The 24,387-nt window shown below is 38.4% G+C and overlaps 2 protein-coding genes across 5 annotated transcripts in view; both read right to left on the reverse strand.

Moving 5' to 3' along the window:
- LOC110062771 (cadherin-23-like) overlaps nt 1-24,359 on the reverse strand; it is a 61,239-nt gene extending 36,880 nt beyond the window's left edge. The window contains exons 1-7 of one of the 4 annotated variants that reach the window (XM_089271907.1): nt 23,021-24,359; nt 8,623-8,807; nt 4,210-4,281; nt 2,393-2,529; nt 1,620-1,691; nt 976-1,065; nt 388-486 (exon numbers count right to left, since the gene is read on the reverse strand). In XM_089271907.1, the coding sequence (XP_089128033.1) occupies nt 388-486; nt 976-1,065; nt 1,620-1,691; nt 2,393-2,529; nt 4,210-4,281; nt 8,623-8,701 (549 nt within the window). In that variant the 5' untranslated portion in view covers nt 8,702-8,807; nt 23,021-24,359. Of the gene's footprint in view, nt 1-387; nt 487-975; nt 1,066-1,619; nt 1,692-2,392; nt 2,530-4,209; nt 4,282-8,622; nt 8,808-8,894; nt 9,651-9,733; nt 11,536-19,101; nt 19,186-23,020 lie in introns of those variants that run through there. The other 3 variants (XM_089271910.1, XM_089271909.1, XM_089271908.1) reach the window with 3 other exon arrangements.
- LOC110062784 (melatonin receptor type 1B-B-like) lies at nt 19,239-21,663 on the reverse strand. The gene has a single exon (XM_089271911.1). It carries the CDS (start codon nt 21,386-21,388, stop codon nt 20,390-20,392), a length of 999 nt encoding a protein of 332 aa, XP_089128037.1. The 5' UTR covers nt 21,389-21,663; the 3' UTR covers nt 19,239-20,389.
- Nucleotides 24,360-24,387: the final 28 nt, after the last annotated feature.

Raw genomic sequence — 24,387 nt, forward strand, 5'->3', positions numbered from 1 at the left:
TTTTCACGCTTTTAGGGACAAAGATAACACGAAAAAGGAATTGAATGAGGCCAATATCCGGTCGACATCTCTACTGAACAAACTTGGTCAATAAAAGACTTATTACATGCTATAAAGAACACCATTATTTTGGTGCTCCTTTCATATACCCATATATCTTTGGGGCGGGTTGCTTAACACCTTAAAATTATGCAATGCCACAACTTATGTAATCCCCACCCTTTCATATACCTTTACCCTTAAAATGTATCCCTTTGGGACGGAATCTCCTTTATGGTCCGTTGGGTATTGTCCCTCTAATCGCTGTTAGAAAGGTATCTTGAGAAACGCATAAATGTACTCCTCTGTTAGCAAATGTTTTCAAGCTGTCGTTCAATATAGCTTTACCTGAGTTGACTGGCTAAACATGTATGATACTATTTGATTCTGACCCAAGTCTCTGTCGATGGCATGCACTTGTATCACAAGGTGACCAATGGTGTCATTCTAGAAAGAAAAATACGGTTTATGCGGATGTTATTAAACTAACGTTCATGGTGGTTTAGTCTCTTTTCTTGCGAATATATGGATGAAAGACTAATATCTGTATGGCTCAGCCAGTGGACATTGCACTTCAATAGCTAAAGGGGAGGAATGACTTTGAAGCTCAGAGAATCTGAAAGGAGCAAACAAGGATGCCACAATTTATGTTAGAAGGTCCACAATCGTGCAACAAACTTTTGTTTTGCGCTCATACAAAATGCATTTATCAGGTAGCCGAAACAATTTTATTAGCTAGTTCCTCAGACAACAAAAAACAGCCTTAGCGTCTTGTTCACGGTGCAGAGCCGAAAAAGAGAACAAAAACCTAATACAAAGAACTTTCAACTTGAAGGCTTCATAACTATTCCCCGAATATTAAATGAAACGATGTGCAAACCGGATTAATTCTAGATTTAAAATGCTAAAGCAGGCTGCATCTAAAGATTCTCTTACCTCAGCAATTCTAGCCAAATATGGAGTACTGACGAAGGTTGGTGTGTTATCATTAACATCGACAACGATCAGGAAGAACAATTTTGATGTCTAGTGATAGAAATAATGCATAATTAGCAGGGTAGGAGGAAGACAAGGCCAAGTGGTTATTTTAGGGCGCTGGATTTTATTATGTAGTCAGGAGGTCCCGAGTTAGAATTCGCCTCCCTGCCACTAGGTGGATTTGTGTTGGGTGGTTCCCAAGCAATAAAGCTCCTCCACGTCTTTTAAAGGTTGAGAAGCAGCTCTCGTAAGGTCTCACATGAATGGCTTGATACCCGTTGAGAGAACAATAGAACAAACCACAGAAACAATGCCCCTAGCCCCAAAAACTATAACGGCTGCTAACAAGCAAAAGAATTACAAGGCTACTCTTCTGCTTGTAAACAGCTAACTGGTCAGCCTCCAGTTAACAGTTTAACAAGCTTTCATTTCTATTTGCAATCATTTGTTTCTTTGTTTATTGTGTCCCCAATTAGTACAGCAGTGCTAAATACCATGAACTTTAATAATCCGATTATTCTTATACTTGTTTGCCTTTCAGAAAATCAGAAAATTGACTACTTTTTCTGCCTGAAAATGAATTGTGTATTTCCATGAGTTACCTTCCGATCCGATAAGGTGCAACCGTTACATTGGTCAGCAACATATACTCTAACCTCGTATTGATCTGTCGTCTGTTAAAACAAAAGAAAAATTAGAGAAATCATTAGAGGGGTTAGGAGAGGTTATAAATTGTTAACCATAACGGGTGGATGGTGGTATCCACTGGATGAATTAACATCTAGACAAGAGCTGTATCAATGGAAATATTTTACGGGTTTGGGCAAACTAGACGAGAGCGACAAGATTAACTAAATGTGTCCACCAAGTTTGAGTCAACTTATGGGTTGTTTTATGGACATAGGTTCCCCATACCGTTAAAGTCAGTGCCGTGTATTTGTGATAAGCAGTGTGTCTAGCAAAATAGTGGTGTGTTAAATTTGGTCGAGAAACACTAAGAAATATAAAGCGGTGCTAGCCCGCAATACAGGGGTATTTTGGCGAAAAGAATCATCTTTGACTGAAACCCTGACGACGCTTGGGGAGAGACGAAGAGGTGGGCGGGGGAGTAGCTAGGAGCGAGGCCAAAGCAAACAGGGCGGCCAATCTACTCGATCGCCAGGTAATACCCATAACTCGCGAACACGCAAAAAACGCCAGCAACGCAGGCTAAGCCGGTGTACACAAATGCCTCTTTAACAGAATAAAGGGACTAATGGCGACTGAACTGCCCTGTCTCCAGATTTTGATCAACAAACCGGTGCACGGCCATTTTACCGATTTCTCGCGCAATTTGCTTCATCCTTGGCAAAGTAATTGTCATTTGCCAACTCACCTCTCTGTCGAGTTCTTTTTGAAGTGTCAAATTACCAGTGTTGTCAATCTGGAGCAGATCCTGAACCGAGGAATCCAGCGAGAAGACCATGGGATCATTTTCATTGTCTGTAGCTCTTATCATAGCTACGGATGAACCTAACGTGGTACCGGAAGGATGAAAACCGTTTTTTACGGAAATTGCATACGACACGGGCATTTTACTTCAAAATAAATAAAAAACTCCCTCTTCAAAAAAAACAAAAAAACAAGCCACAAGCCCTCTTTCTTTTATTTAACATATTGTAGCGAGAGGTGAACGTCTGTTATTTTAACTCTTTCTTCTTCGCTGCTGTTTTTTTTCCTTTCCTTTTTTTTCTTTTTTTAGGCTGGTTTCAACCTCTGGAGTACTCTGGTTCTTTGGTAGATTGCATTTTGACAATTAATTATTCAATGTAGTTTTGTGCGCCATTATGTGGTACTCCAATTCAACTTATTTCTCTCACTCTATGATCAATCAATCAACCAATCAATCGATCTATCAATTAGTCAGTCAGTCAATCAGTCAGTCACTCAGTCAGTCAGTCGGGCAGTCAGTCAGTCGGTAAATCAATCAGTCAGCCAATTAATCAGTCAGTCAGTCAATCAGTCAGTCAGTCAGTAGGTCAATCAGTCAGTCTGTCAATCAGTCAGTCAGTCAGTCAGTCAGTCAGTCAATCAGTCAGTCAGTCAGTGAGTCAGTCAATCAGTCAGTCAGTCAGTGAGTCAGTCAGTAAGTCAGTCAATCAGTCAGTCAGTCAATCAGTTAGTCAATCAGTCAGTCAATCAGTCAGGTAGGCAGTCAATCAGTCAGTCAATCAGTTAGTCAGTCAGTCAATCAGTCAGTCAGTCAGTCAGTCAGTCAGTCAGTCAATCAGTCAGTCAATCAGTCAGTCAATCAGTCAGGTAGTCAGTCAGTCAATCAATCAATCAGTTAGTTAGTCAGTCAGTCAGTCAGTCAGTCAATCAATCATTCAATCAATCAACCAACCAATCAATCAATCAATCAATCAATCAGTCAATCAGTCAATCAGTCAATCAGTCAGTCAGCCAGTCAGTCAGTCAGTCAGCCAGTCAGTCAATCAATCAGTCAATCAGTCAATCAGTCAATCAATCAGTCAATCAGTCAATCAGTCAATCAGTCAATCAGTCAATCAGTCAGTCAGCCAGTCAGTCAGTCAGTCAGTCAGCCAGTCAGTCAATCAATCAGTCGATCAGTCAATCAGTCAAACAGTCAATCAGTCAGTCAGTCAGTCAGCCAGTCAGTCAATCAATCAGTCAATCAGTCCATAAAGGATAGATGGTGTTACCCACTGGATGAATTAAAATCTATTGAAAAGAGCTGTATTAATGGAAATATTTTATGGATTTGGGCAAACTAGACGAGAACGACAAGATTAACTAAATGTGTCCACAATCAATCAATCAATCGATCAATTGCTTAATTAATCAATCAATCAGTCAGTCAGTCCATCAATCAATCAATCAATCAGTCAATCAGTCAATCAGTCAATCAGTCAGTCAGTCAGTCAATCAATCAATAGGTCAGTTAATTAATCAACAACTTTATTTATATCCGTCTGCAGTGTCAAAACCACTAGCTGACCATCACTACAGAGAACCTACTTATTGAGGACACAAAGTACATTAAGAAATGTAAATAAATTTAGAAAAGAGAAATACAGTCGAACGTCTCCTTACGAACACCTCTCTGATACGGACAGTTCGAAATCCCTGTATTCGACAAAGTTATCACGTGTTATAATCAAGAAAACGAAACAAAAGAAAAGAGACACTTACCCACGGTTGCATTCTCATACACTGTAATAAGACGACTCTGGGCGGTGTCAAAGGAAGGTTTCAGATTTTGTGCTACAAAACAAGTAATGGTTAAAGAAGAACAATTAGCTGAACACCCTAAACAAAGTGGAATAAGAGTGTCCTGAGAAACTCTGAAGTACGAGGGAGCAGTTGCGCGCGGGGTGTGGTGACTTTTAAACGGCATTTAACCAACATTCAGTTATTATCAATATTATACGATGTTCTTAAATGGCCCATTTTACAGTTTGGTAGTTGCGGTCAGGCCTTTGAACGGAAGCGAGATTATATTGACTTCTATCATGCAAACTTTACTACCTTTTAAATGGAAATTATTCTTTTATCGTGCTAACTAGTTTGATCTGATCACAACGTCAGCCCAAACCTCGCTTCCATACAGAGGCTAGGTTGCACTTTGTAGTGTTGTTACCTTATATGCAGTCTTGATGCCAATGTGGTAATGCTTTGTTCTATTGTAAGAGCACGAGGTTGCAAGATCGAAAGTCAGTTGTGCGAGCAGGGAATAAAACCGATGTGTATTTGTATGAACTGTGGACTCTCAAGCTGAGTCTGAGCAACGTCGCACACTTCACAACAAGGCGTCCTGCGCGATAGAGCTTTTTCGAGAGAGGTCGTCGGATGAAAGAGTCAAGCCTACGCGACAAGACTGAATGGTAGTCTTGGTTTTATATTTATATATATATATATATATATATATATATATATATATATATATATATATATATATATATATATATGAGTAATAACGAAGAGGCAAGATTTGCTGTTACTCCGAGTTTCGTGCTTACGCACTCATCAGACAGTATTTAAATACTGTCTGATGAGTGCGTAAGCACGAAACTCGGAGTAACAGCAAATCTTGCCTCTTCGTTATTACTCATATACTCAGCTCTACACTATATGTGTATTGAGCACTATTTTAATGGGATCTGCTACTTCCTCATATGGTTATATATATATATATATATATATATATATATATATATATTGCATATCTAGAGGAAATGTTCAAATTTGCATTCCTGCTCGGGAAGTATAAGCAATGATACATTTTACCACAATTGCTTCTAATCTTGCAATCTGATTGGCTAATTTGCCGTTGTCGATAAGAGTCCAGGCTCTGAAAAAAACATTTCCCTTGACGTTGAATATTGTAGTAAAAACAAATCGAAATGTGGTTTAGCGTGGTCTGTACTCTTATCGACAACGATGCGCGTCATCATGACAGTGGTCTAAATTTGTTATAGACTCACTCGGCTGCGCCTCGTGAGTCCACAGCATTTTGACCACTGTGATGACGCATATCGTTGTCGATAAGAGTACAGACCACGCTAAACCACATTCGATTTGTTAATTAGACACATGAAAACTCATAAGACCGTTTTTTAAACTCGTGGATAGGCGAAGCGTAGAAACGTGTTTGTTGCGGGGACCCCGATATGCAAATGTGTCACTCACTCACTCACACAGGTGTAGACACTGTTCGTAATTAGTCGGACCGAACGAGAGCGCCTGAGCCCGACGCCATGTTGGAATAGTAACCGAGCCCGAAGCCATATTGGAATAGTAACCGTGCAGTCAGTGCTAGCCTCGCTATCGTGTTTGCGTGGTTACCACTCAATGTGTGCATCGAGCCAGCCCGAATTTTGTAGCTTTTGCACGACCATTAATATTAGGTCTTTGGCTAAATTGAAGTAGAGTTGACTTCGAATGTTCGAATTAGTACTATGGCCAACTTGAGGGCTGAATTTCACGAGCATTTGACTCGTCAAGGCGTTAAAAATGACAAGGTGATGTGTATTTGTTTGCTGGAAAGGGACTTGCAAATGAGTAAATCTCGTGCTAATGTGGTAAGCTTTCATGAGAATGTGTCTTATTCGTCGACCTTAATGAACTTATATGAGCGAAACGAACAATTTTTAATAAACGAAACAGCTATTGAAAACAGGGCAAACATCGGCACCATTATATAATACTGTAATTTTGTTTTTAACATCTAAACCTGAGGCCAGCCGAAGTATTAATTGTTTTAAATATAAGCTAAGCTTACGACGTTGTGTCAGCCTTGCAGTAGTCTTTGACTTATTATCGTTTTACCTTTCAAGTTTGGCTCATTAGACCTCCTGTGAGATCCAACGTTCAATCAAGCAGGACCTTCGTTCAGAGCTTTGCAGTTTATAGTACTTAAGTTTTCCATGTTGAGTTGTCCACTTTCAACCGACATCGATTTAAGTTTAGATTAAAGTTGCGTTCCCTATACTTGCCTTGTTTATTTTATTACTTTGATCTGAACTCTAAGTGGGATGTGAAATGCACATAAACTTGGAAAAAAATTCCCAAATACTTGATTTTGAAAAGCTTAAATGATTTTTACCCTGTCTTTTGTTTACACTTTTGCTTCCTGATTGAAAACATAACAAAGGGAAAGAAAACCCCTGTGAGCTTGAATTTTTTGGATCAACACTGAAGATGTTTGCAAAAGAGGCTACTTATTTAATTTTTTGGCAGGAGTGTCCTCTGTGACCCAAGAACCCTTAACCTTTACCACTCCGTGTTCAGCTGCAATTTTGCCACCCTAGCTATTCTGGACGTATATGTTTGCAATATGTGTGCAACAAAAACCAACGAAAAAAGCCTACGTTTGTGAGATAAGTACGACCTTGCGTGGTACGAACCCGGCTTGTTTTAACAGCCTTAAATAATACACCAATAATTGCAAGTTCACCAACATGTTTCATCTCTAGATTACTTAATCCACGAGTTTGGCCATAGGTCTCCTTTGATCCTTAGCTTTTTTCACTGTTACATGACTTTTAGTCGAAAATGTTTCTAAAATTCAGTGTGGGGATAAAGAACTTTTGTCCCACAACTCTGAAGAAAAAGAAAACATTAAAAAAATGACTTTTGCCAAGTCGTTATATCTGATTGAGCATTCAACGCGTATTGCAGCTCTCTATTTCTACCCATACTAACTTTCGGGTTGTCGCATGTTCTTTTACGCTTTATTCCGACAACCCGGCTTTCCCGAAACAGCTGTATACGCAGTTTGCAAAGGCTCGCAGAGGGTCATGCACAGCGTTGAGTAACCACTGACGGTTTACCTTGAATTGGTGAATATTTCCATGTATATCTTTCAAACTAGGTCTAGCTCTTTTGATGTCATTTCATGAATGACAATTGACCAAAGGTAAATCTCGTGTGTGTTTAAAATTTGACTTAACTCTTCAAACAATTCAAAAAACATACAGTGTTACGTTCTGTCTGAAAATCTTTCCTTTCTGTCGTGACAACAACCAACAGAAAACTAAGATGGCTGTGAAGGTGCATAAACTTTACATATAGTCTTTAACGTCCGCAGTCATCCGTATTCGAAAGCGAATATCACGCCATGGTACTGTCTGGCATATGTTCCCATTGTAATGTAAAACAAAAGTCTGAAATAAAACAATTATCTCCTTGTGCCGTTAGCCACGCGATTGAATCGATAACTTAGAGACTGAAAACGGACTCATTGCCATACCATAAGAAAATTGTTCGGCCTAGCTCATTAAGTTTTCCAGCATCTTGTTTTCAAAACAGTGAGATAGAAATTTTTTCTAGGCCATGTTATATAAACCGGTAGGCAATATTCTGGTTGTTAACCCGACTTCGGTTCGCTTCCGTAATTTTATGCACAAAAGCTTTCTTCCTCAGAAAAGAATACTGCAATTAGCTTAGCATTGAAGTCGCTCGGTACATTTCAAAGAGTGAAATGATTACAACTGTCTGCTTTTATATCACTTGTTTTCCATCTATGTTGCTGCGAATCTTGTCGATCTGTTCGCTTTGAAAGCGAGTATTGACCAAAATTTAAGGTTCCAAAAGTTCCTGTTTATTAAATTCAGTCACATTCCCCATTGTTTAAGGGTGTTGCTTTCACAAACATTAGAGAAATACATTTGCATGATATTTTTGCAGGTTCTAGAATACGCGGTCACAGACATCGGTTAATTCAAACACTTTATTTTCTGTTAAGTAATAAATTGAATAGGAGTGAAATTTATGTATTACAAGTAATGTTCAGAAAACACATAACCATTCGAATGCCGTTAACTGAAAAACCTGGCTCATTGAAATAATTAGACTTCAAAATACAGATCGGTAATATTATAGATTATGTTAAGGTTGTCGAACGGCTTTCGCAGTTTGTAATAAGGTTTTTCCTTGTTAATTTACCAAGGCCTGTGTCGCTTGAAGCAGCTTATAACACTTCGAACCGACCTATCGAATATGCCATATTTTTGAAATTTGTGACTAAACCTCGTTTATTCTAACTTAGTTTCGTTATATCTTTACGCTCGCTGGGAAAGTTGAATCCTTTTATTTAGCACGTACCTTTAGTGCGCGATTGCTGTTCCTGAATTACACAGACCAAGATGAACAGAAAGGCAAGACTGTTTCTCAAAGGTGACATTTTCCCTTCTGGCCTGATCAGCGCTCAGTTGTCCTACTTTCCACTGAGAGGTGAATTTCGAAACCACATGATATTTTATTTTTCTGCCACAGGACGAATCGACTACCTGAAAGGAGATATAAAAACATCAGTTACCAGACTAAATATTTGATAAATTGCCTCGTGGAGCCTATTCACTGATTGATTATCATACCTGGTTTGAGTGTTTCTCATCTTCGCTTCGTATTCCAAAATTTAGTATAGTGAAAATTGCCAGAATACGGTCTGAGTGTATTGCCAACGGCAACGATCAGAAGCTTTCATCGGCCACGCGGACTATATGACTTCACCAGTCACAGTAACAAAGCACTTCGTGACTAAGGCGTTAAATAATTACTTCTTTTCCGCACGACCTCCTTAGTATTTTTCTTATCAACCCGGACGAACTCTAAGGTCTCGAAATTTACATTTTAATTCTGAGTTCAACGTGATTATCATTGCCCTCGCCGGCGGGCTGTAGTGCAATTATCTTTCGCAGTTGACGTCACTTCCATGCCGACCCCAGTATCCCAAATAATTCGCATTTGTTATCATTTTTGTGTGTGTATCTCAGCTGTTTTGAAAATGTTACCACTCGTTGTCCAATAGTATCGCTTGTATGCGAGCCGCTTGCCATAACAAAGATACTCCAGAGAGAGATTACAAAATGCTCAAAAATATAAAACAGTGTATTTTCCACTTCATATTCGGGTATGGCTGTGATACTCAATTCTATTTTTCAGTGTGTGTGAAAAAATAGAAGCACCTGTCAACAACTTTTAACGGAATTCTAGTTAGTTTCCTGTAATGTGTCCCGTTAATTAAAATCCTCTTGTGTTTGAAATCCCTCATTTTTCTCATCAAGAGCCCAGAATTTCGGAAATATTGTGATTTGGAATCATGTTAAAGGTTGAAATGTTAAACTCATTTAGCGAAATAGCGGACATAACCTGCCGTGCTACAAATCCCATGTCAAGGAAGACATTTGCCAGTATATTTTTTCATGTTGCCTACCTTTTTAAAGCGTGCCTTCCTCTTCACCTTTCCTTTAGCAAACAATCTTTAGCTTTCTATCACGATTTCAATAAACGATGAAACGCGAAATCGTTGGTAAAATTAAAGCAGTCCTTGGCATATGCGACTATCCCCTTTGCGTCTTGCGAAAGAACCAGCAGATACTTCCCGCAAGGTTATGAATCTTTAATAAGTGGTAATGTTCATAAATATACAAGTTTGGATTATGGGCCTAAGAACAATCATTAGTATTGTCGCCCAGCTAAGCGTGCGATAACCTTAATCGTGGCGTGATATCACCGCATTGAAATGAAACAAACCTTGATCACAAAAGAACCACTTAGCAAGTGATAACAATATTTTGTTTTTTTCGTCTTTTTACTTCTTGTGTTTACTACACATATCAGAATCTAGTTCACATTTGAATTTATTTGAAATGTATAGCGATACTTTCAAACGTTGTTGCTAAGTTCAATAAAATGACGAAATATTTTGCGTTTTATATATCTGCTATTGTTTCACTACCCTAGGCACCAATCGATTGATGTAAGAGAGTTGTATTTATTCACACTAATAAGACTTTCAATGTACAATATTTTGAAATACGTAATTCAGATTGCAGGGCTGTTTTAGTCACAAATACATGTACATGTACAATAAATTCTTCATATTATTGCTTTACAGTGGTATCCTAATTGGTGTTGATCAAAATAAAAAAAAAAAGTTACTTGTGTGACGACGGTAACGTAACATACGAAATTAGACTGAGATATTATAATTATGTATTCTTTGTATATTAAGATTTAAAATGCAGCTATTATAAGTATTATAATTTATGGCCTTGCATAAATTGCTTTGACTTATTTATAACTTTCAGTTTAGAATATCAATCAAACTAATGAAATTAGCGATGTACATTAATATCACTTTGTCCCGTTAAGACCAATCGATTTATAATTGAAATCGATCATTTGAATACGCATTTACAAAAGTAGGAACATCATTTATTTGACCAATAAAGCGGCCAAATGTGAGTTTTATCATTAAATATTCGACAGGTTTTTGCAGACATTTATTAACACAAAATATCGGCTGAACCTAAGGCAAGCGTTTGTGAACTTGTTTTAAGGATTGGTTCAATGCCTGGAAACTTAAATTCACAATAGTCGAAAGCACCGCTCTCGCCAAAACAACACTTATAGCTTCCTCAAAATAATAATAAAAAAAAACCTTCCTCAAATGTCTTAAACCCAGAAAAAGATGTCTGTGCTGAAGGTGTCCACGTGGTTTTGCTGAGCTTTTCGGTCTAATGAGACCGATGTTTATTTTTCTTGTGATGGTTCAAATATAAACAGGAATTATAAATCTCTTACTAACTCATTCTCGATAGCAGAGTTTCATTCCTTTCTTACGAGAGGGTGATTAAAACCTGACTATGTTGCCTTCACATCTCATGCTCGCTCGGCCCATCGCTAAAACACAGATAAAAGCCAGATAAAGCTAGATTAAAAAACCCTTATATTTATGTTTTTGCGTTCATCAGAACGTAGAGAGGAGGGGTGGTATAGTTAAGAGCCATGGACTGACTTCAATACGACCAACCTCTTTAATAGGAAAACCAGAGGGGAGGGGTGGAGCAGACGGAGTAGCCCTGAGCCGTATTACATAGGTGTCTGTACTAAAAATATAAAGAGTACACGGATTCAGGTATCTCTGGGACCACTGAATTCGAATCATCCGAAACGTAACATACATGTAGGGGTATTTGTATTATGGAGGGGCCGAAAAGAGAGGTTTGATTGTGCCTTAAAACATTTGAAAAATTAATCGTCTAAATTATCTCAACTTTCAACGAGCTTGAAACAGTTTTGTTATATGTTGTTGCTCAAGATATGCTATCTCTGTTGATAGTACTTTTAATTGATGAATGAATACCAAATTAAACATTGGTGATACATTTGTGAAATTTAATTCCATCTAGTTCTTGTTATTATGAAATCGAGAAAACATATCACGCAAAATTTGTCTCTGTTGTTCCTGCAAAATTACGAGCCCGCAAAAATTAGTGACAATGAGATAAATGGCAGCTCATTTTTCTTTTAATCTCAAAATGCTTTGAAAGCAGTTTTCTTTAAATCTGTAACTATATAGGGTGTCAAAGTAAAAGGAGGGAGGGCAGGAAAAGTGTCTTACCGCAAATGCGAAGTAGATTTTAGTTAATTTTATTCATGCATTTTAAGCAAATATCTCAAGATATATAAAACATAGATGTATAGTTAATTAGGAATCCAATCTGGCAAAAAGACGATCATTTTGCTGCCTAAACAAACGGGGGAGTCAAAAACATCGCAAAATAACTTCGATTGTCTCTTTAAAATCTGAACCGTTCGAGAAAGACAAAACTACTTTCATTGATTTTGCAATACAGCGTAATACAAAAAGCTAAGACATTTTTGCGTAGCTTCTTGAAAACAAATAACAACGTCCGTTAACTGGATACAAACTTTAGCTTTAGATTACAAAGTTCTTTCCAATATCCTAAACGTTTTTACATATATTGTTATAATTTTTCAACTTTTGTCTTTGTTTTCCTTGAAAGAAATGAATTTTGGAGATATTGTAACGTTTTCTGAACATCCTGAAATCAAGAATGGCGGATGCAAGATGGCGGATTTTTCAAAGAGATGACGTCATTCTCATAAGAGAATTCCCAATACGGCCCTGCGGAATAGGGTTCAATCGGTTGCTGCATTTTACTAGATACGTATAGCCACGAAACGATGTCGTAACTCTCTTGTGGAATTTTGTTTTTAAAATAATCTAGCATGGCGTCCAATTGGAAATTTTGAACCTCAATATTCTTCAATTTTAAATTTAAAGGTGAAAATTTAAACAACGTTCTTGGATGTATAAGCAGGCTCGTCGACTGACCTCGGTGGTCAGTGCTGTTGCTTATCAATTATCTCATGCGGTTATGACTATAATTTAGCTTGTTCACTCACTGAAAGGTAATGGTACTGGTACAGCTTACTCCATAACGAGCCAGACGTTCTTAGCAACCAAAAAACAGACCTGGGATCCCGTGGAGATGTAGAACTTTTAGTCCTACATCTCCACGGGATATTCAGTGGCTTACAACATTCCAGTGTAATCATATCCCTGTCGGTGATCGTTTATGTTCCACAAAACGCGTCAAGTTTTGCACGAATGTGTCATAATCCTAAAGTGTGAAATTAAATTTACTGTAAGACAATTCCATCGTGTCAGAAAGATACAAAACATTTTACTAGTCGGCGATTCGGGAAATCGCGCGACTGACGTGAAGAATTTGGATTAAAAGAAAAAATAACGTTGAAACAATGTGTTTTCTAGGCTGGGGCGCAAACGCCAGTTTAAAACTTAGACTTTTTGATACATTTCTTACTCTTGTAAAGCTACGGAGCACGTATAGATGAAACGTTTTCGCTAATCTCAGTTATCACTGTTATTCACTAAGCGAGGGGACTATGCCCAGCAGCCCAGAAATGTCCGAGAGTCAGAAATGTTCTCAGATTTTTCGCGGAAAGCCTAATTGAAACCTGTTTAGGGTATTCTCTGTATACATGTTTGTTGCTTAGCGATTCCAAAAATAATCTGAATTTTCTAGTATTCGAATTCGAAGATCATGTGCACCGACACTTTGAAAATCAGTTAATGTTATGGGCAGTCAGGAAATTATCTCAAAAATTATGTCAAAGTTCTCAAGAGCGATAGAAATCTCGAGTACATGATGTAATTCTTTACGAGAAATGCCGAGCGATTCTGGAAACGGCACGACGGAAAAATCACTATCACGATTTTGTTACATATCCCGAAGCACTCAGCAACTGTATTGCATGGACTTCAGCCTGGATGAACCAGAAAGGATATGTAACATTTTCCTATAATGTCACGCACGACGGAAAAATAACTATGGCGATTTTGTTACAAATCCCGAAGCACTCAGCAACTGTATTGCATGGACTTCAGCCTGGATGAACCAGAAAGGATATGTAACATTTTCCTATAATGTCACGCACGACGGAAAAATAACTATGGCGATTTTGTTACATATCCCGAAGCACTCAGCAACTGTATTGCATGGACTTCAGCCTGGATGAACCAGAAAAGGATATGTAACATGTTCCTATAATGTCATGCACGACGGAAAAATAAGTATAACGATTTTTTTACATATCCCGAAGTACTCAGCAACGGTATTGCATGGACTTCAGCCTGGATGAACCAGAAAGGATATGTAACATGTTCCTATAATGTCACGCACAACGGGAAAATAACTATGGCGATTTTGTTACATATCCCGAAGCACTCAGCAACTGTATTGCATGGACTTCAGCCTGGATGAACCAGAAAGGATATGTAACATGTGTCTATTATGTCACGCACGACGGAAAAATAACTATAGCGATTTTGTTACATATCCCGAAGCACTCAGCAACTGTATTGCATGGACTTCAGCCTGGATGAACCAGAAAGGATATGTAACATGTTCGTATAATTTCACGCACAACGTAAAAATAACTATGGCGATTTTGTTACATATCCCGACGCACTCAGCAACTGTATTGCATGGACTTCGGCCTGGGTGAACCAGAAAGGATATGTAACATGTTCCTATAATGTCACGCAAGACGGAAAAAATAACTATGACGATTTTGTTACATATCCCGAAGCGCTCAGCAACTGTATTGCATGGACTTCAGCCTGGATGAACCAGAAAGGATATGTAACATGTTCCTATAATGTCACGCACGACGGAAAAATAACTGTGGCGATTTTGTTACATATCCCGAAGCATTCAGCAACTGTATTGCATGGACTTCAGCCTGGGTGAACCAGAAAGGATATGTAACATGTTCCTATAATGTCACGCACGACGGAAAAATAACTGTGGCGATTTTGTTACATATCCCGAAGCACTCAGCAACTGTATTGCATGGACTTCAGCCTGGGTGAACCAGAAAGGATATGTAACATGTTCCTATAATGTAACGCACGACGCAAAAATAACTATGGCGATTTTGTTACATATCCCGAAGCGCTCAGCAACTGTATTGCATGGACTTCAGCCTGGATGAACCAGAAAGGATATGTAACATGTTCCTATAATGTCACGCACGACGGAAAAATAACTGTGGCGATTTTGTTACATATCCCGAAGCACTCAGCAACGGTATTGCATGGACTTCAGCCTGGATGAACCAGAAAGGATATGTAACATGTTCCTATAATTTCACGCACAACGTAAAAATAACTGTGGCGATTTTGTTACATATCCCGAAGCGCTCAGCAACTGTATTGCATGGACTTCAGCCTGGATGAACCAGAAAGGATATGTAACATGTTCCTATAATGTCACGCACGACGGAAAAAATAACTGTGGCGATTTTGTTACATATCCCGAAGCATTCAGCAACTGTATTGCATGGACTTCAGCCTGGATGAACCAGAAAGGATATGTAACATGTTCCTATAATGTCACGCACGACGGAAAAAATAACTGTGGCGATTTTGTTACATATCCCGAAGCATTCAGCAACTGTATTGCATGGACTTCAGCCTGGGTGAACCAGAAAGGATATGTAACATGTTCCTATAATGTCACGCACGACGGAAAAATAACTGTGGCGATTTTGTTACATATCCCGAAGCACTCAGCAACTGTATTGCATGGACTTCAGCCTGGGTGAACCAGAAAGGATATGTAACATGTTCCTATAATGTAACGCACGACGCAAAAATAACTATGGCGATTTTGTTACATATCCCGAAGCGCTCAGCAACTGTATTGCATGGACTTCAGCCTGGATGAACCAGAAAGGATATGTAACATGTTCCTATAATGTCACGCACGACGGAAAAATAACTGTGGCGATTTTGTTACATATCCCGAAGCACTCAGCAACGGTATTGCATGGACTTCAGCCTGGATGAACCAGAAAGGATATGTAACATGTTCCTATAATTTCACGCACAACGTAAAAATAACTGTGGCGATTTTGTTACATATCCCGAAGCGCTCAGCAACTGTATTGCATGGACTTCAGCCTGGATGAACCAGAAAGGATATGTAACATGTTCCTATAATGTCACGCACGACGGAAAAAATAACTGTGGCGATTTTGTTACATATCCCGAAGCATTCAGCAACTGTATTGCATGGACTTCAGCCTGGATGAACCAGAAAGGATATGTAACATGTTCCTATAATGTCACGCATAACGGAAAAACAACTGTGGCGATTTTGTTACATATCCCGAAGCACTCAGCAACGGTATTGCATGGACTTCAGCCTGGGTGAACCAGAAAGGATATGTAACATGTTCCTATAATGTCACGCACGACGGAAAAGTAACTATGGCGATTTAGTTACATATCCCGAAGTACTCAGCAACTGTATTGCATGGACTTCAGCCTGGATGAACCAGAAAGGATATGTAACATGTTCCTATAATGTCACGCACAGCGGAAAAATAACTAAGGGGATTTTGTTACATATCCCGAAGCGCTCAGCAACTGTATTGCATGGACTTCGGCCTGGGTGAACCAGAAAAGGATATGTAACATGTTCCTATAATGTCACGTACGACGGAAAAATAACTATGACGGTTTTGTTGCATATCCCGAAGCTCTCAGACACTGTATTGCATGGACTTTAGCTTGGATGAACCAGAAAAAGGATATGTCACATGTTCGTATGATATGAACGAGCGAGGGAAAAAGGACGATTTTGTTGTTGTTTTTGTTTCCTATAGTGTCACGCATTACTGAAAAACTAGGTGGTTTTTGTAAAATATCCTGTAGCACTCGGTAACGTAGAAATACTGCGAGGACGTTTGCGTGGGAAAACCAGAGCGGATTTATAATATGTGGCTACATGGTGATTTTACTATATAACTGGATTCGTCTTTCAGAAAACTGGTGTACCATGGACTTCAGTTTAGGGTCTAACCCACGAATGAAAATAGTGATTTAACATTTTAGTAGCTATCTAGTCCCCATTCAATCTAAAAGCATGACAATGGGTGTAAGTTATGATACAAATAAAATATTAATCGGAAGACTTAACTTGGTGCGTTTGACTTGTTGAGTTTTGAAGCTGTTGTCTTGATTCGATGCTCTGGGAGGTTGGTCACGGGCAGCGCAACCTGAAAACACTTTCTGGTTCTCTCCGTCGTTTTTGGGTGAATGAATTCATGTATAAATCAATCGTGGCTGGCGATTTCGTTTGGTTTTCAACAACTGTTTTATGGTTCAAGCGAAAACCAATCCAAATGTATAGTCAGGGCAGCTCCTTTGTTTCCCTTCCCGTGAAAAGAAAACCCACGCGCCTTCTTCAACTCCTCAAGGCAAATTCGATTGGAAACTGGCTCAATTTCGCACAAATGCGTCAGAGAGACACCATATCTTCTAACTCAGAGGCACATCTCGTTTTGTGTCCGTTTTCAACGACCGATGACGGGTCCATTCGAAGTCGAAGTCTTTTTTTTTATATATGACTGCGCAATATTCCCGCGTTATGAAAATTTATTATAAAATATCAATTACGTGGCCAGATCATATCTGAAAATAACCAGGTTACTTTTGTACACAATTACTCTCACTGAAAGCAATTATCGCTAACCACAATAGAACCGCAAAAGTCTTGCGATGACAGCAACCTAACAGATAAATGACATCACCCCATAGCAACCGGACCTGGCGAATTTTTGAGCTTCCGGTTAGCTCTGGCTCGTGATGTATGCAAGTTACAGTCGACTTTAATCGACTGTATATAATCAGAGATCTAGTTTTCAAATCTCCTTTCTTCCCAGTATGTTTTGTTGATCGCTATCTATGATGTTTACGCTTACGACTGTTGATGGCTTGGCTTCGAATACCGTTGCATGATAAATTTTTACTTTTAAAACTTAAGTCACATGACCTGTTTTTCCTGCCACGCGTAGTCGAGGCGATTTCGCAATTACCGACAATAATTAATTCTAATTTTTTTTACGCGCGACTGTACATGTAAATCAAAATGAGTATCAGCTTTTATCGACACACACAACATAATATTGAATTTTTGTCCTTTTTGTGCCGATCGATTTCCACCATAAGTAATCATTTTGACCCTGTTGTACAATATAAGTGAATACTTCCAACTCCCTTGCTTTCTAACGGCAACTTAATTATTAGCAATGCATTCGTTATATCCTCGGTTTTGATTTTGATCAACCTGCATAGAAAACACACGAGATAAATTACAGTGTTTTTATGGGAATCTAATGGTTCATTATTTTCTTAATAATTAAATTCTGCACAAGTTAGGAATAGCCAAGTTAAAATACTAGGCCAAGGTTTGCATTAACAAATTTAAGGGATGTAGCTGTGCCCAATTGCGTCTTTAATTTTCTATATATTTTGTCTATTTTTTTTTCCGACAACTTACAAAGCCTCGTAAAAATTTATAAACAAAATAAATGTATGGAAAATTAAAAAATACGACTGGAAGTTTTCTAACACAGTTACATCCCTCAAATTCGTTTATTCCCATCCTTTGCCTAGTATCTTATTTTTGCTATTCAAAAACTGTCCAAAATTCGATTTTTAGGAAAACTGTTTTGCACTGAATCCCCATACAAACACTGCAATATCCGGCGCGTGTTGCCCGCTTGGCAAGAAGGCTCCCAAAACCGTGATAAGTTACATTCTGCTTCTTTCGTAATCTTTAAAATACTGCCGCTATATTAACACAATAAAACGAAGAATATCTAAAGCCAGAAGTTAAGTTAACGGACTGAATTTTAATGCTCGTTAGTTACAAAATCAGGGTGAACTTGGAATACATCATGAGTTGTTTCTGAATGCGTCATTCATGGCTGATGTAAACCGGTGGAGACAAAAACGTCTTACCCTTGTCGCTAACAAAGAAATCTCTGCCTTCATTTCTACTTCTAAATAACACATTAGCACGCAGGCAATGGAGCGAGAACACGCTAATAGCCAAGGTGAGCAATATCAACAAGAAAACAAACATTAACTGAAGCATCCACAATGAATTAAATTTATAAGCTAACAAGCATACTTGATTTCGAGTACAGAGTACACTCCGAAGAAGAGATTAGGCGGCAACATCGACAGTCCTTGGCGAAATTTAAAGTTTCGAGATCCTAAATGTGACATTTCATCCTGGCAATTACTTTTCAGTGACGATCAAGGTTGTTCTCCAGATTAAAAAGTCATAAATTGAAAATGACTTCGAGCCCTTCATTACATTCAAAATTCAAAGCTTTTACCACCATATTTACACCTTTATACTATTTACTAATACATATTGAAGAACATACCTCTCAACAGACTTTAACCCCTCGAGCAATAAAACTATAATCCAGCAGCCTCAACGTTAAATAGACACGAATGATGTTAGCCTTGTCGTTTGCATATTGGCACATATATATACCTAGCAGGTGTTAAGCTTCATGAATAAGTAAAAATATCAATTTTATTTTGTCTGTTTCTTATTCTTTAACATTTGGTACTGATTTCATATAGCGCGTCGTTTACATGTGCCAAAGTAAAAATGTTTGCAATGGAATAGTCAGTTTGTACAGGCTTATGCTTTCAGAACAATTTCTTTTTCCATTTCGCTTATTGCTTTTATTTCTATTTTGATAATTCTTCCTACAAAGATTCAATTGTTATGTAAATTTATCATAGATGGGACGAACTTTCACTGACGTTTGATCACAATTCCTAAACAGTTCTTCTTGTACACTATAGGTGGTCCTAAAAATAGGATTTTTTTGTCTACCATTTCAAGCTTTATATACAGTTCAAAGAGATTATTTCAAAAAATATACTTACTACAATTTACTTTTATTACATTTTAAACTTAAAACTCCCTTTGAAGTAGGGACGATCGTCTTTATGCCGTTAACATTCCTGATCAGTTGTTACTATTTAAAGCGATGACAAACCAATATGTTTATCAGTAATTCTGTGATTTTCTCTTCATAAATAGAATGATAAGTCAATACACAATTGGCCAATATTTCCCCCAATGCAGGGCAAGGATTACAGTTCAAACAAAAAAGAAAGAAAACTACAACTAAAACAATCCCCCTCTCCCATCTCCACCACTTCTTCTTTAGGATGCGCTTGAATACAAGTCATTAAACGGAGAAAAACGGCCAACACCCATATAATTTTGTTCAGAAACATTTTTTTTACCCACAGAAATAACTAATTTGACCCATATCACGTAGGATAACAAATTATACATTTACATGATTACATTCCGCACTTTGTTTGTAGACTTTGCTTTAGCAACCTGGTCTGGCTTCCTGTAGAATTTAGACAATGGACATTAGCTATTCAAATGCTCACATCTTAGTTAAATTTTGCTGTTTTATAAGATATTTCATTATCGTATGAGAATAACTGGAGAGGAATCATTTAGCATCATCCCTGTTGCTTCTACTGGAATTATTGATTTTGCCTCCCCAAACATAATTTAATCAGTCTTTAACGAGACAAAATATGAAATCCTAAGTACAGCTATTAGCAAGAGTAAAGTGCAATTAAAAACGGCCAGGATTTTTTTCTGTCTTTTCTGCGAAAACTAGAGTAAAACGTTTAATTATCGATATATGTTCCGTCGCTGAACCTTTTTATGCCTATTGCATTCATGAACTTCTTGCATTCTTCTCGAAATGTTGCATTCATGTAACCAAATATAAGAGGATTCGCTATGCTGCTCAAACCGACCAGATACGTGGCGAAGAAGTAGGCTTGTCTTGGAAGGCGAAACTCCTTATGAGCTGTATCAATGGTCGTTACGATATACAGCGGTGTCCAGCAAACAAAAAACGCGAAAATGATAACAAACAATGTTTTTGTCATTACAATATCTTCTACTGAAAGTTTATTACTTGGCACGGTGGCCGCTTCTTCGACGCTCTGTAGACGCTTGGTAGCGTGCCGTTTCACCACCCTGTATATTCGCAGGTAACAATACGTTACTATCAACATGGGCAAAATAGTGAAGAAGACAATACGATATATTGCTTGCTTTTCTCGAGCGTTCTCGATGGTGTAAAAGCAGATCATCATTCCAGGATGAAAGCCGAACTCGTATCCGCGAAGAAGGAAAGGCAGCGGAGCGCAAAGTGCCAAGGTTGAAACTATTCCGATGGAGAGTAAGATATACTTTTTAACGAAAAGCTTCATGTAAATCCGTGGATAAAGCACTCGGACAAAACGGTTTACAGCCGTCAGTGGAAACATTAGCTGGGCGGTGTACGCTAAGACCACGCACCAATACCCTTGAAACTGGCAAGCAAACCACGATGAAATCCATCTACCATGACTGCTGACACCACACAAAAACGGCATTACCAGAGAAGCTATAAGGAGATCGGTCACAGCGAGTGCGAGCACATAGATATTTGTCACACGCCGAAGGCGATGGTTGCTGTAAACGGCCCAGCAGAGAAAAGCGTTTAAAAACAACGCCGCGATGTTTAGAACAACACAAACGGTTGTTTCAACCGCCACCGTTGATTTTTTTCGAGTGAAAAGCTGAATGGTGAGGTTATAGATAGCGAAATCATTTTCTGACACGTTGCTCGACATTTTTGAGAACTCCGCTTCGGTTAGCTACTGCTGCCGTGGTTAAATAGTCAAAATGTCCAATATTGACCGCCTGCCCGGAGTACGAATTATTAATTACTGCCACTTTAATATAAATAAGAATTGGCTACTGTAATCCAGAATTTTAAATTCAGATGGCTAGCGTCGCGAAAAATCTCTTGAATGAAACCACCTACTGGTCTAACCACTCTATTTACAAACAAAACACTTTGAACCGAACGTGTTTTTATACACTGTTCCGTTTTTATAATTGTTATCAAACCTGATACAGAAGCTTTCCTTTCAAAAACATATTATTTTGATACGCATATTTATTCACCACGGGAGAACGCAATGCAGTGAAAACACTGTTGTTGGAAAAAAAAACTGTCAAGGTTTAAAAACAACACTCAATTGTCACAAAAATTGGCTGCCATTTTTAGTGCTGTCTGAACAAAAAAATCAACATTCCTATCGTACTAAAACACATGCAACCCAAAATTGTTTTAAATCTTATTGCCAACGTTCATTGAAAAGGCGAATGAAGCGTGATTATCGTATCAAATGCTGATAAAAGAGATTTCTTTAAACAACACAAGATGGTATATATCGTTTGAAGTTCTCCCATGAGGCAGAAATAGACTGCAGAGATGTTTTATTGCATTTAGAAAGAGTTACCAAATAAATAAACGAAAAAAATTGTGTGTGGGACATTTGCCGTCGACTCTTCTAAAGTCTAAAAAAGTGACTAAAGCCAGTTGCAAAACACATTAAAAATTTATTGTGCTTTCTACAGTTTTGCATCAAACAAAATTAAAAAAGCCGGAATGACAACATACGTGTATATTGTCTTAAGGTTATTTAAATTGGCGGAGACACATTGTCTGAAGAAATGAGGTTTCGTTGTCACTTTACTTTCATCTCACAGAAAGTACCCGCAAGTAATTTGACAGTAAAGTTATAAACAGTCAGTTTAGATATTTCCAGCCAAGAATCACGAATAATTTTCCTTTTCAGCGATCCTTTTCTATCAATGATTGCAAAGTTTTCGAGGGATATCTAATATTTTGCCATTTTACCATATTAGGTCAAGACAATGGACCGAAATAAGCCCGTATTGCCCTGTAGAGTGCTATTTTGTTTTCGTCATTCCCTCGCGCCTTATGGGATCGATACGATTTTCGGATGATGCAGGTTGAAAATGGCATAACTGGGAAATACTTGAACGTTGGTCATATATTAAATATGCGCGGACATTTTCCCATTGCTCGTATTTGTCTTTACCCCTTCTGGACTCGGATAAATACTGCGTGACCTGCAAAACATCCTCACGCATTTATTATATGTTACAGTAAGCCATTGAATAAGATGTACTTATTAGATTTATTTATGGATAATTCAATTCCCGAGAAGACTTAATGAAGGCCATTAAGCGTTGTGCAACATTTAAGCCTCAGAATTCCTGAATGATATGGAGAGTGAGCGTACATAGCTGCAAGTTTCGAATGAAAATCCATACAAGTCCGCGAGCAAAACGGGGAAACTTTTAAATGCTCAACCCTAGCAAGAACCCCTGACGCTATAATAGCCCACAAAATACGATCTAGTATACGAAGAAACAAGAGATGAACTTACTCTCAGGATAGACTTTTGAGTTTTGATCTCGGTTTCGAGGTTACGAGTCAGGATTTCCAGGATTTCGAGTCTGTTTTGGCGTTACGACCTCGAGTAAGGACCTCCATTCAGGATAACGTTTTCTTGTGTACAGAGTGAAACTGATTGAGGTCCATGTTTCGACTTGTTACTATGATGTTCATGTGATTTTGAAACTATATATAGTAAGTATTCCCAGTTTTTCATGTGACGTCAGTTGTCATATTCCAAATTATCAAATTACCTTTCCATCCAAGGTTTTAGTTTCATTTTATACTTCAAGGTCTATAAATAAAAAAAATAAAATAAAATAAAATAAAATAACTTGATATTCTTCAAGATTGTAGCTCGACAGCATGCTTTTAAGAGTTCCAAAGCTTTTGCGTTGCGTGACATTAAAATGGCAGTCCAAGAAGACTGTCACGTGATTCTCGCGCGCTTTCTTTTTCTGCGTCACGCACGACGGACTAAGCGAAAGATCTTAAAAAAACTTTAAGATAAGTACTCGTTTGATTTGTCAAACGATGACTTATCTTAGAGTTTTTGCTAACTGAACGGTCCTTGCATTAGACGAAATATTGATTTCAAATTGTCAGAGCTCTAAAGTGATGATTATAGCTCTCGTTTTCATAGCAAAACTCAATGAAAGATGTTTGTTACTCTACGGCCGCCATACGATGTCCCTCCAAGGGGCACTAACATGGCGTCTATAAATTAGGGTGCAACATTTCTCTTAATAACGTGGGTATGAAAAACAGCAAACACTTGATTTTTGCGAGGTTGTTTCAGTAGATCAACCATCCATCATTACCCAGATTCGCGATGGCGTGACAGTAACTAATTAAAAGAGCACACTAGAGTAAAAGCAAACCGTACGTAAACTAGTCTTCACAGCCCCTCTGACCGAAGTCATGTAAAACCCAGGAGCTTTCCGTTAGTTCGTTAACCGACTACACGTCAAATGGAGTGAAAACTGGGGACAAACCTCTCGTCCCCAGAGCCCCCTGTCCTTTTAGCTGCCGGGGTCTCCGCACGAGGACGTGGCGGCCACGATTCCCGAAAATACTAATGGTTGATCTCTAAGACTGTTAACTTGCCCTTTGGAGACCTAGCACTAAGAAAGCTGGTGGAGGGATTTGAGACGTGTTGAGAGCCATTACGTTCCTCTGCGAAATCCTAAAGCGGGGCATGTCTGTCTCCCCTGTCCCAATGAAATTCCACGTGTTTATCTATAAGACGCCTCTTTTAGCCTGCGTAAAACGGAGGAGAGGGAGTGCGAAAGAACAAGAATAAAAAGAAGGGGGGGGGGGGGGGGGGCTGGAATATCATTTCAAAGAGAGCAACTTTGT

The sequence above is a fragment of the Orbicella faveolata genome, unplaced genomic scaffold, assembly GCF_042242905.1.
Source record: "Orbicella faveolata isolate gen_17 unplaced genomic scaffold, um_ofav_v1 contig_34, whole genome shotgun sequence".
NCBI lineage: Eukaryota > Metazoa > Cnidaria > Anthozoa > Scleractinia > Merulinidae > Orbicella > Orbicella faveolata.

Bases quoted from the DNA above. Each gene is read 5' to 3' on its own strand.
- LOC110062784 (XM_089271911.1), bottom strand. From the start codon at position 21,388: ATGTCGAGCAACGTGTCAGAAAATGATTTCGCTATCTATAACCTCACC.